This window comes from Cyprinus carpio, chromosome A12 (assembly GCF_018340385.1).
Source record: "Cyprinus carpio isolate SPL01 chromosome A12, ASM1834038v1, whole genome shotgun sequence".
Classification (NCBI taxonomy): Eukaryota; Metazoa; Chordata; class Actinopteri; order Cypriniformes; family Cyprinidae; genus Cyprinus; species Cyprinus carpio.
In genome coordinates this window covers 13,384,307-13,397,940 of record NC_056583.1, presented here as the reverse complement: position 1 = coordinate 13,397,940, position 13,634 = coordinate 13,384,307, and the positions used below count along the sequence as shown (strand labels likewise).

General features: G+C 36.7%; 1 protein-coding gene across 1 annotated transcript; it reads right to left on the bottom strand.

Moving 5' to 3' along the window:
• Positions 1–1,679: 1,679 nt before the first annotated feature.
• On the bottom strand, positions 1,680–12,829 carry fshr (follicle stimulating hormone receptor). Its single transcript, XM_042767653.1, has 10 exons — positions 12,444–12,829; positions 9,565–9,636; positions 8,007–8,081; positions 7,737–7,808; positions 7,497–7,571; positions 7,248–7,328; positions 6,505–6,573; positions 6,327–6,401; positions 5,940–6,125; positions 1,680–4,378 (listed from the first exon to the last, which is right to left on the bottom strand). The coding sequence occupies exons 1-10, from the start codon at positions 12,626–12,628 to the stop codon at positions 3,256–3,258; spliced, it is 2,013 nt and encodes a 670-aa protein (XP_042623587.1). The 5' UTR covers positions 12,629–12,829; the 3' UTR covers positions 1,680–3,255.
• Positions 12,830–13,634: the final 805 nt, after the last annotated feature.

The window sequence follows — 13,634 nt, the reverse complement described above, 5'->3', positions numbered from 1 at the left end:
TGGTTCAAAAGCACACGCCTGTGCACGGTGGCTCTGGATGTTTCTACTCCAGACTCAGTCCACTGCTTCCGCAGGTCCCCCAAGGTCTGGAATCGGTCCTTCTCCACAATCTTCCTCAGGGTCACCTCTTCTCGTTGTGCAGCGTTTTTTGCCACACTTTTTCCTTCCCACAGACTTCCCACTGAGGTGCCTTGATACAGCACTCTGGGAACAGCCTATTCGTTCAGAAATTTCTTTCTGTGTCTTACCCTCTCGCTTGAGGGTGTCAGGTCGGCAGTCTTAGCCATGATTGCGGTTTTAAGTAATGAACCAGGCTGGGAGTTTTTAAAAACCTCAGGAATCTTTTGCAGGTGTTTAGAGTTAATTAGTTGATTCAGATGATTAGGTTAATAGCTCGTTTAGAGAACCTTTTCATGATATGCTAATTTTTTGAGATAGGAATTTTGGGTTTTCATGAGCTGTATGCCAAAATCATCAGTATTAAAACAATAAAAGACCTGAAATATTTCAGTTGGTGTGCAATGAATCTAAAATATATGAAAGTTTAATTTTTATCATTACATTATGGAAAATAATGAACTTTTTCACAATATGCTAATTTTTTGAGAAGGACCTGAAGTTATTTATGATCGCACACGAACATCACGGAGATGTCTATTTAACGTCTGCAAGACATATTTTTTTGTGTTTGCTCATCTGCATTATGTCTATAGGATGTTTCCTATAAGATGTCAAATAGACGTTTAGAAGATGTTTATGATTTAGAATGTCTGTAAAAACTGACATCTTAAAGATCCCTATCAGATGTTTGTACACAGCAGATGCTTTCCAGATGAAGCGATCTTTAACAGACATCTTGCAGATGTACGTGTGCTACCTGGTTGAGCTGCACTAGAGAAGACAATGAGTGTTATCAATATGTCCGAGACGTGCTAGTGTTCCCAAGACAGACAAGATTGTCAGATTACCTTATTAAGTTGTATATTTAGCTCAGCAAGTTCCATATAATCTAAGAAATAAAAACAGCTTTTATTGCATTTTTGATCCAGTTTGTGTAAAATCATCAACGTTTGTTGGTCCGATCAAATGATGAGTCAAAAAAGAGGTGTTAATCACAGCTGAGCTGATATTCTTTCAGGAACATCCATCACACTGTAACGGGAAGATCATGTCAAGCGCATTGCATTTTGGAATGCTCTTCCACAGTAAGCTTTCAACCTTGGGTAATCTATGCATACAGAATATTTACATACTTACAGGCCTGCACAGAATATATATACACTGTATTATGTAGCAATAGTAAGTAGTATGCAAGTATGCATGACTTGCTTTATGCTTTTGGCAGATTACAGCGCCATCCAGTGTTCAGTTTTAGTCATATACTTGATATTCACAGAAATCCTAAACACTATTTTGAATCATATTCTTAATTCAGAATTATTCACAGTACTGCATTAATATAGTCATGAATTATTGTAGAAGCATGTATTTTGTGCCGAATCTTGGTCCTCACACGGGGTGTAGGAATTAAAATGTAAAGGAGGCCACCGGCATGGGTTTTTAGAAATAATGATTATCTCCTAAAATAGATTTTCTAAAATGATTTTAAAGTTATAATGCAGTAACTGCTCTCTGCATTCTCTGTGTGTGGCTTGCTCACAGTCCGCTGTTCCCTTGACTTGTGGTATTGAACCCCTGGCCTTGATACATCTTCATAACAGATTCCTCGTTTTTTGTGGACTTCCTCAGCCCATTTGAGGTTTGAGTTCAAGGTGCTGTATTGCACAGCTGCTGTAACTGTCACACACTCCCATCGCTCCACTCCAACACTGAGGCAAACATTGCTGCTGCCAAAAAAAGAAAAAGAAGGGCAGAACAACAGCTCTCTGTCTCAGAGCTTAAACATTATTGCAGGTGCAAAGATAACAGTCTTGGAGAGTGAAACTCTCTCCTAACTTGGAATTTATATTGTGCCTCAATTCATGTAGGCAGACTCCGCTTTACTTTCTTGTGGATGTCCACTGAAGGATTCATTGGATGTAAAACTGTTATACTTTCTCTGAGAAACTCTTTCATACTGCGGTTGGCTTGCGAGGTTATTGCGACCTTGAACAAATCATTCCATGCAGTGCTAAAGGACTGAAATATTTGTGATAAGAGGGGGTGACGGCAAGGGCTATAAAAGTCTTTTTAGTTTCAGAACACATGAGAACTTAAATAACAGACAACAAAACGGTTTGAATGGAACAAGAGGTTTTTATATTGTGTAATATTTTTTTTTACATTTTTTTTTTAATGAAGACTACTGTTTTTGCCTATTATAAAGGAACAAATCTACCAAATACACTCCTCATGGTTCACAATGTTTTTTTTTTGCATGTTGTGCCTTTGCCACGAGTATCAGCACAAGCCTTAAAGGGTTAGATAGATAGAGTAAGATTTCGGTCATAATTTACCCAAATGTTCCAAAATTGTATGACTATATTTCTTCCAAGTTACTCTGAAGATTGTTTCAGTTGTCTTTGTCCATATAATGAGAGTCAATGTGATCCAAAACAACACTAGACCCCACTGACTTTCATTGTATGGACCAAAAAAAAAAAAAAACACATACAAGTTTAAAACAATGTGAGTAAATGATGACAAAATTTTCATTATACTAACTATACTAAGTTTTAATTACACTAAACTTTAATTATACTTACTATATATAAATTTGATAACTTTTCCACAAGAACACTTCAGAAGTATTAATTAATTTGCTGCACGCTAGTAATGCTGCATGCTTGTTGAAAGATGTAAAGATCTACATTATTCATAGTAAAGATATCACCAAATCTCAATTTTTCCACAAAAATGCATGCTGGATGTCAAGGATACGCCTATCAGGATATCAAAGGTCAATCAAGCTGCATCTTGTAAATGGTCGAATAGATTTTTTTTCTCTACCGGTGCTATGGGTGTGCTAGACCAATATGTGGGGGTGCTAAGAAAATTAATTATATTGATGATGTCAGAGTTACTTCATAAAGAAATGGGGATAAACCGGGGCTATTAAAAATTCTGACGGGGCTATAGCCCCTCCTAGCCCTGGTGTAGCACCGTCATTGGGTCAAGCACTATCAATATGAGATGCCTTTACCCTATTCCACACCGTAGAAACCTTCAAGAATTTCATATCCAGATTCCATGTTTTTCCTTATTTATCCTCATTTCAGCGTCCAAGCAGCATATTTTGGTGGACTGACTTAGTGGTCAGTACACTTGGGTGATGTGACCCAGGGAATACAGTGTTCCATCACTAGTCTTTGGTGAAGGCACCTTGGCCCCATTTTGCCCCGAAGAGATCTCTGTGCGGTAAATGTGCGCACGTGTTTTAAAGCAGCCGAATTGGCTAGTCAGAATGAAGAAATCCCTCTTGAAGGTTTTGGTGAAGAAGGCGTAGAGAAACGGGTTCGAGCAGGAATTTATGGGGTAAAAAAGCACTAGCAAGACTTTGGCATGAGAAACAGTGATTAGCGGTAGTTTTAAGGCTGCGGAGATGGCAAAAAAGGAGATGGGAGCCATACACAGGAAGTCAGTGAAGATGAGCACAGCCATGCGCTTTGCTATACGCATGTCCGCATTAGCAGGAACGAAGGTGGGATTGTGGACGGTAAGGTAGATGCGCATATAACAGACACATACGATTAGAAAAGCAGCTACATTGAGTAGAAGCAACAGCACCACGTAACCTTGTGAAATCACAGTTTCTACATCCATTGGCAGGCAGATGCTGGTCTTCTTGTAGCTACTCACTCCAAAAACGGGCATCAGAGCAGTAAGCAGGGCGAAAAGCCACCCAGCCGCCATTATTGCGCAGGCATGGCGCAGGCGCATCTGGCGTTCCCGCTGCATGGCGTAAGTGATGGTGTGCCAGCGCTCCAGAGTAATGGCAGTCAGAGTGTAAACAGACAGCTCGCTGGAGAAGACTGTGAAGAAGCCTGCCACATGGCACCCAGGTCCCGTCTGCCAGTCAATGCCATAGTTGTAGTAGCGGGATTGTGTGTGAATGTCCTTGGCAGCGATGATCAACAGGTAAATGCCCATGCAAAGGTCTGCAAATGCCAGGTGGCACATTAAAAACCTGGGAACAGTCAGTTTGTAGCGGCTTGAAAAGAGCACTAGGAGGACAACACAGTTGCCCACGATGGCCAATATACTGATGAACCAGATTAGAACCCGCAGGAATGTAAAACCCATGATGTCCTCGCAGGGGTTGAATGCATCTGGTGTGGGGTAGCAGGTCACTTTTATAACATCCTTACAGTGGTCTTCAAAAAAGTATGGCTCTAGGAGGGGGGCACCAGAATTGTTACACATTTGATTCTTCACAGACCTGTGAAAACAGAAATAATATATGAGTGTATAGATGAGTATTCAAGAAAATGAAAATATTCCATCACCATTTACTTATCCTCATGTTGTTTCAAACCTCTTTGTCTCTTTTCCAGACAATAAAAGTGAATGGTGACCAGTTCTTAAAATTACAAAAAAGCATCATAAAAGCAGTCCAGTACAAACTTTCGGTCTCGTATTGACTTTAGAAATCTTGGAATTTAGAGCAGGCAGGGCCGTCCTTGGGGCAGTGCAACTGGTGCCCTGCGCTTGAGGGGTGCCCCACAGTGGGCGTGGGAAAAGGTTAAATATTTATGCATTGCCATGAGATTGTGTTGGATGTTTTACAAAAATATTTGGTTCAATTTTTGCATGTAATTTGTGTGTTTAGACCAATGCATAAAAAAAAAAAACATCAGACAGGATGAATGAAAATGCAAATTCACTCACTGACAGTAGGTGGCACTTAAAAAAGCCAAAATTACTATGATACTCAAAAAATGCTGCAAAATTTTCTGTTTCTGGCCCCTGCTTGTCACTGAGAAGAAAGGAAGGAAAAACAATATTTAGATATTTTCAAACCACTGTTCAGATTTTTGAATTCGCTATACTGCTTTTTAAACCCATAGACTATATAAAAACATGGACGTAGTGTCCATGATGTCACCCATAGCATTTTTGAAGCCCAAAGTGGGTGGAGTCAGGTGTCCCCATCTCGGCAGCATGTCACTCCCTGATAATTGAAAAGAGCTGGTTGCTGAAACTCGACGGCAGTGACAGCAGCAGCAATCCACCTGTCACTCAAGTGGCCACACTCTTCATTATGCAGAACTTTAAGGTTTAATATAATTTAAACGGATGAGTTATAAAAAAAAAAATAAAATACTCATCTCACAGTTGTCATATGAAGGGCAAAATTAGCTATATAGACCAAAACCACTTTTTGTACCAGGCTGTAAACATATTTTTTTTCTGTTGTAAAGTTGGGCATTTAACATGGGGGGTCTATGGTATTGACTCTCTTTCAATGAATTGCAGTTTAAGTCACTTCTGTGTTGGTTTCAAGAGAGAGACCAGTAGGTTGACCATATCAATCACAAAAGTGCAGAGACAAGAGAGCCGGTTCCAGATTCACTGCTTCTTAGCAAAATACTTTCTTTGTGAGTGCCACCAAATCTTAGTTTATGTAACAACAGTGGCTCTGGGCATTTGACTAAAAGTGCAAATCTTGGATAGCCAGCTTTATTCAGAGTGGATAGAAAAGATTAGAAGATAAGAAGAAAAAAATATAATATTTGTGTCTTAACAGATGCTCATTTAAATGAAAATCATACCAAGTTTTCTCACCAAATATTCGTCTAGGCGTGAACAGAGTTTTTGGTGGTTTTGGCAGCTTTTGCACCATCTAATTAATAATTACATTGTATGGAAAGAGCAATGTAAACATTCTGCAAAGTATCTCCTTTTGTAAAAAAAAAGAAAACCACAGAGGTTTGGAATGATATAAGGATGAGTAAATTATGACAGAATTAACTTTTTTTTTAAAGCAGTGTGTAACTGACTTGTGCTTTGTGAAGTTTTTGAAGGCACAGCAGTGGCTGGGGTAGGTCAGGTTGGCCTGCGTGAGCTCAGTAAACAGCTCCAGGTTGGGGAGCCTCTTTAGAGAGTAGACAGAGGTGGCCGTCAGAAGCTTAAGAGTCCTCAGCATGTTTTCTGGCAGGGTGTGGACAGCAGTGTGTGAGATGTCCCTGTAATGACAGCAGCCATTTCAGTGTCCACTACACGATTGGGTGTACTTAGCTTGTTGTTGAACTAAACCAGGTAACAGAGGTTAGTGTGAGTGAAACAGGCATTGCTGTGAAAGTTTGTCCTGAGGACATAGAGTGGGTGTATGGTGCTCCAGCTGGTGAGTTGTATTGTTGTTGAAAGACAGAGTTGTTCATGCTTACAGAACGATGGGGCCTTCAGCTCCTTTAAAGGCATATCTGTCGATATGACTCAGCTGCTGGTTTCCCATGAGAAAGCTGTGAGAAAGAGAGAGAAACGGATTAGATGAAAGATTAGCAAAAGAAAGATTTTATGTGAGATGCTAATTTATGAATATATAAAAGATGTAACAGAACTCACAGTTTTTCAATTCTGGTACCATTGAATGCATAGCTCTCTATTGCACGGATTCCATTCTTTGTTAGTCTCCTGCAAGAGTACATTAAGTTAGACCAGTTTCCAAAAGTTTGGGGTTGGTAAGTTTAAAAAAAAAATTTTTTTAAAAGAAGTCATGAAATAAATGTTTTCTATTTTAATATATTTTACAATGTAATTTATTCTTGTGATAGCAAAACTAAAATTTTCACCAGCCACTACTCCGGTCTTCAGTGTCACATGACCCTTCAGAAATCATTCTAATATGCTGATTTGGTGCTCAAGAAACATTTCTCATTATCATCAGTGTTACAGTTGTGCTACTTAATTTTATTTTTTTGTGACAACTATTTTTATTAAGATCCTTTGAATGAATAGAAAGTTCAAAAGAACAGCATTTATCTGAAGTATAATTTTTTGTAATGTTATGTGTCTTTACTGTCAGTTGTGATCAGTTTAATGTGCTGAATAAAAGTATTAATTTCTTTAAAAAAATCTTACTGGCAAAAAAATCTTTAAACGGTAGTGTATATACAGTAAAAATTTAATTACATATAATTTTGCTGCAATGCTATTAATTATTTTTTATAAGTTTATTTTTTGTTATGTACTCAAAGATTAACTTTATTCAATTTAAGTGTGTGCATGCTTTTTCAATAATTCAGCAGCCCATCATATTATTCACTCCTCACATAAAGAATAACTCAATCGCACAGTTGCATACTTACAGCTCAGTTATGGTGGCACTGGTCAATCCGAGGAAAGCATTACGAGGAATCTTATCTATGTGAATGTTATCTTGTAGATCACTGTAACATATAGTTTTGATATTGCATGGATTTTTTAACATAGATCAGCTGTACTATATTGATCATTTCTTTGTAAATATTTACAAGTTGTATGCTTTTTGAAGAGGAATCCACCCGAACCAAGTAAAAATATACATTAAGACAGTGACAACATGAGTAGAGGCTTACAAAAGAAATTCAAGAGCAGCAGAGTTGATCTTGGAGAAATCAGGCAGGGCTTTAAGACCAGTGTTTGATATAGTCCTAAAGGAACACACACACAGACAAGATTAATGAATGTAATACATCAGAGAGACATTTGTATTTTGTCTTTGTAATATACTCCCTTTAAATTGCTGAACCACAGCATGAGACCCCAATGATTCAGAGTTTACTAGACAAGAGTAATGAAGACGGAAAAGAACTCACAGATACCGTAGCTTTGGAAGGCTCCAGAAGGCATCTTTGAGTGACACAAGGTTTTTTGATTTTGTAATTGTTCTGTTAGATAGATAGATAGATAGATAGATAGATAGATAGATAGATAGATAGATAGATAGATAGATAGATAGATAGATAGATAGATCTTTACCAAAGATTTTGGTTCCAGTTTTAACATACTATTTTGAAACACTAAAATAAATTGTTTTGACAAGAATGTAATTGGACGTAATTTCCACACATAGTGCAGCAACATACATTTCCTGTAGCTCTGTCAGGTTAGAGAAAGCAAAGGGTTCAATTCGCTCAAGAGCACCATTCTCGGACACCACTCTGAGGAAAAGAATAATAATCATATAGCAACAGATATTATGTCTAAATCTTTATAAAACTGGTTGCAATACGACAAAATTATTACAAAATCTTAAATACCACCATGTACAATGTGCACTATTTGCTTGATGATTTCTTTAAAGGAATAATTCACCCAAATATGAAAATTAGCTGAAAATATAATCACCTTTAGGTCATCCAAGATGTAGATCAGTTGTTTCTTCAGTGTCACAGATTTGGAAAAAAATAGCATCATTTCACATCACTTGCTCACTAATGGATTAACTTCAGCGAATGGGTGCCGACAGAATGAGAGTTCAAACAGTTGATAATAATCCACAAGGAATCTACATGACACCAGTCCATCAGTTAATATCTTGTAAAGCACTAAACTTTGTGAAACAAATCCACCATTAAGGTGTTCTAGCTAAAATATCTATTCACATCCTCTATCCATAAAATTGCTTTCTCCGGAGAAAATCTGAATCAGGAGAGAAATATGCACAGATCAAGCACCATTTACATCTGAAAACAGTCCAAAACAGTTCAAAACAAATATGTCAGTTGATTTTTATGTGAGAAGACAACAAGGGATGGACTTTTTCACTGGAGGAAATATTACTAGGGATTTTAGCCAGAAGCATCAGCTTAAAGTTAAAACACCTTAATTATGGATTTGTTTCTTACAAACATGCAGCTTTTCACTTCCCAAGATATTAATTGATAGACTGGAGTTTTGTGGATTACTTGTGCATTATTGTGATGTTTTTATCAGCTGTTTGAACTCGCATTCTGACGGAGATTCACTCCGGAGAATCCATTGGTGAGCAAGTGATGTAATGCAACATTTCTCCAAATGTTGCGATGAAGAAACAAACTAATCTACATCTTGGATGGCCTGAGGTTGAGTAAATGTTCAGAAAAAAAAAAAAAATTCCTAGGCGAAGTCAAATCACTATACAAATACTGATGTAAAAAAGTATTTGTCTTCTTTTAAAAAACAGAACATATATATATACACACACACACACACATATATATACACACACATATACACACACACACACACACACACACACACACACACACACACACACACACACACACACACACACACACACACACACACATATATATAATCTCTTAGTAAGAAAAAAAAAACACTTGTCAATTTCTCTCTCTCAGGTTTTGCAGTATTTTGATACTGTGATACATATGTGTTTGGGTCACCGTTAAACATAATGTTCCATATCAAAGTCTAAACATATTCAAACAAGACTAAATATCATGTGTTTATATGCTGTTTTGCATTAAGTGAAAACTAAGCCAAAAGCCAAAAACAGTTGTGAGCATTCAGTAGCAATTTCTCTAAGTTTTAAATAATTGATTGAATTCTTTCTAATCTCCATGTGGTTTCTTGCTGAAAATACACTTCCACGTTTTCATAGTAAACAGCTTGGTGTCCTTCACTCTTTGCACTCACATTCTCTTCAGCTCATGTAGTTCAGACAGGGCTGCTCGGTGAAACACTCTGATCTCAGTCAGCTTGATCTCCCTGCTCAAAATTAGACAGAAGAGATGTGATTCGCCATCCAACAATTTCAATTTGTTACCATCAAACTGTTATAGTTATAAATATCACAGTCTATTTAGAGGTGAATGTGGTATTATGAGCAATCCAAAGCTGGCACGTCTGTTTCAATAATAGTAGCTGCTTTCAACAGATCGCCAATCACTTAATTTGAATATAATTTAATAAGTCAGAAGACACTGCAACCCTTTTGGTGAGAATTTCTAGGTAATGGGCACATCCACAGCTGCTATTCACTTGAATGGAGAGTATACTACAAATTCTCCTATTAAGTTTTAATTGAATGGTCTTTCTCCATTCCATTATAATGTTGACACCAAGCAGAAACACTTGCTAAAATCAAAACACTCTCATGGCAATTTGTAAGTTTTACATATTGGCAAATTGTTGGCTAATTAGCATGAATCTGGACTTTCATGCTTCCTTTTTTTCCTCTAAAAATAAAGTTTCTTTATAAATCACATTGCACAAATTCATACAAATTCATGCTTTCAAGCATACTATACCAGCTTCATTTTCTCATGAGATTGGGCTAGTTTAAATTTAGAGTATCTGTGTGTGTGTGTGTGTGTGTGTGTGTGTGTGTGTGTGTGTGTGTGTGTGTGTGTGTGTGTGTGTGTGTGTGTGTGTGTGTGTGTGCGTCTGTGTGCGTGCTCTAAAAAACTCTTTCCAAGTATATTTGTGAACTTGTACACCAATCTTCCACTTCAGGAATCTAATAGATTCTCATGGAAGTTAGTATGAGCAGAATGAGTCATAGCAGAAACTAGGTCATTCAAGATGTGAAATGTTTTGAGAAGTGGAAACACAATTACCAGTAGCCTATTTACAGACTGCAAATAATCTATTTACTGTCAAGATTTTTGTGTAAGTCTTATTGCATGCTGTCATTAGCGTCTGTGTGTTTTCCCTGTGGATATTCATTCCAGTAATCCCTCAGAAAACACAGACAGCACAATTACACAAAGCACTCTGGACATGAATGCCTTGTAAAGCATGCGATTAAGTAAATCGTGCGGGTACAAGAGATACAGATATGAAAGATTAGAAAAAATCATTATTGTTTGTGGTGTGGTTATCTAAATGGCTGATGGAGGAAGATTTTGTTTTTGTAATTCTGTTTGGTGTTTTTAGTGGTGCAGAAATTACACACTACTGAAGAGTGCAATGTTTCAGAGACATTTGCCTGGATATTTACAGTTATAAAGAGAGAAAACATCTGCAGCATGAACTATTCCTATCAAGCACAGCACTGTTCGTTCTTGCAGTCTCGAGTAGAGAGTCTGACACGCTGAGACACACAAGCTGAAAAGCTCTTGGTGCTTTTTCCAAAATGAAAAAAGTAAAGAAGCCAAAGTAATTAACCCAAAGCGCAGACAGTCATAGTTAAGCTCAGAGAACAAAGGCCCTGTCAGGTTGAAATGTGTGATTCAGCTGGGCATCTTCAGATAGACTGAGCTGAGCAACCTTATCTAAACTGACTGGCAGTCGGTTCAAAACAGAAATACAATCCTGATTAACATGCTTGTGGAGCCAAATATGGTTTTATTTCATCTTCATGTTTACCCCTCTCTCTTTTTGACTGGTTGAAATAACAAATGACTTCATGGAATACAAGAAAAGCATTGACATTAAAAACACACTCCCCCACGTCAGGCTTGAGAATTTGTATCAGGGACGGTAGACTTGAGATTACAAAAAATATTTGGGGACTCACAAAAGATTCTTTGTCAATCACATTCTCTCCAAACCACAATAACAAGCTCTGGAACAATAACAATGTCACTGAGATTCTCAGGTATTTAATTAGACTGTCAAGCTTTTGAATGGTGTTTATCACTTTCATTAGGTTCATTAGGTTTCATTAAAATTCCTATAGTAGGAAAAGTTCATTCAAATATCATGAAATATAGTTTGTTTTGAACTGCAAAAATGCTAAATAAAATAATTGTATGCAATGCGTGAAAAGTCTTCATATTTAATTATTTGTAGTTTGATACTTTTTTTATAGTAACTTGTAATCATAAGATTTTTAATAAAACTGATTATACTGATTTATGTACCTACATTTTATACTTGTATTTTACCATATGAGATCACCATATCAGTGTTATTTTGGTATTATTTATATAATATTATTATGTTTATTAATATTTTGAATTAGCTGTTAATTTAATATTTTCAGTTTATTTTTGATAGTATATTTGTTATTTGCTTTTTTTAACTTTTATTTTTTTATGTTTTAATTTGAGTAATTTTAGTACTTTTTTCTTTTAGTTGCCAAGGCAACATTTATATTTTTTAATCTAATATTTAATATTTATTTATATTAATTATTTATAATATAATAATATATAATATTAAATATTAGATTAAAAAATAGAAATGTTGCCCGTTAGTAATTGAGTCATTTTAATACTTTTTTCAGTTAGTTGCCAAGGCAACATGTCTATTTTTTTATCTAATATTTATTATTTATTTATATTAATTATTTATAATATATAATATGCATTCATTATTTATTTATAGAATTAATATCTAATATCTTAAATATCTACAATTTTATTTCAACTCTATTTCAATTAATGCATTTTTTTTTTCATGGTTTTAGTTGACAATTAAACCACATACATACTATAGGTACAACATCCAAAACAACTAGGCAGCATCAAAATATTTGAAGTGATGTTTCTAATGTGAAATTCTACATCTAGATGTTATAACTATACATGCATTGTAACGTGGGTGTGTGTGTGTGTGTTTATACTCACACAAAAGTGGTGTTTTCCGGTATATGTTTTGGCATCTCATGGACGCTGTTGCCCAGACAGAAGAAATTACAAGTTGAACCATTGAATGAGCAGAAATGAGATCCAACAAGCATGCCTTCTGTGTGTGACATGAGCCAGCCAAGACTAAAGCACAGCATCATCAACAAGACCATCCTCTTTGTCATCTTCTCTTTCAGGTGGAAGGGTTTGGACAGTGTTTGTGAACTGAGGCCTTTAGTGTAGCGTCCTGAAGCAGCTCCTGGGCTCCGCTGATGTTCAGGTGAGGGCTGGGCAAAGATTGGTCTTCTGTTTGTGTGGTGTTTTCTGGTTGTAGTGGTCTGTTCTAGTGAAGCTGCATGGAGGCTGATCTCTTTCTAAGAGGCGTTCTGGTCAGAAGCTCTACAGCCAGAGCCAAGGGAGACCTTGGGAGAGAGGTCCTCTGATAACAAACAAATGTTTTGTTCGTTCCTCCCCTCCAAATCCTTATTTCTGTGAATGCGGTCCTCCCCATCTATACTGAGCTCTGAAAGTCCCAGAAAAGCTACATATAAAGCAGTTTTCCTTTGGAAATATTCATCCTGAAGCTACCATTGTTGCTTTTTTTGAAAGTACTGTGCGAACTACTAGGTAAACATCTATTTCCCTTTTCAAAGATTTGTGCTTGTGTACAAATTCCTTTTCTGGATGACATGTAAGGGAAGCTGTCATATGTGTCATTATATGAATTACAGCCGGTTTGACCCTAGTTGGCTTGTGAGTGCTGGTCTTACTCAGGGAAAGACCTGAGCTGTTTAGTCTTAAAAACTTTGTTTGAGTCTGACATGTGCAAGTTTGATAGTAGTGGACTGCGTGTTCAGACATTGACACCAAACAGATACACAAGCGCTCACTCTCAGCTAATTCCAGTGCAGTTCAAATTTAACATCTATTAAAATATTAAGATGCATAAAATAAATTAGGGCTGAATGAAAGCTGATTCAATTTATGGTACAAATTGGATCGCAAGTAATTCTTTGTATAAATGTGGTGACATTTGAGCATTATGGGATGGCATTTTGGTGTGACTTCTACTCAAGTTGTTTTAACATTTAAAGTTGGTTATAGGACTCTTAGGGTGGTTTTTACGGTGAAGCCTGGTCTGATTTTAATGCCTGACTATTTTACAACCAATATGTTAACAATGAAAAGATC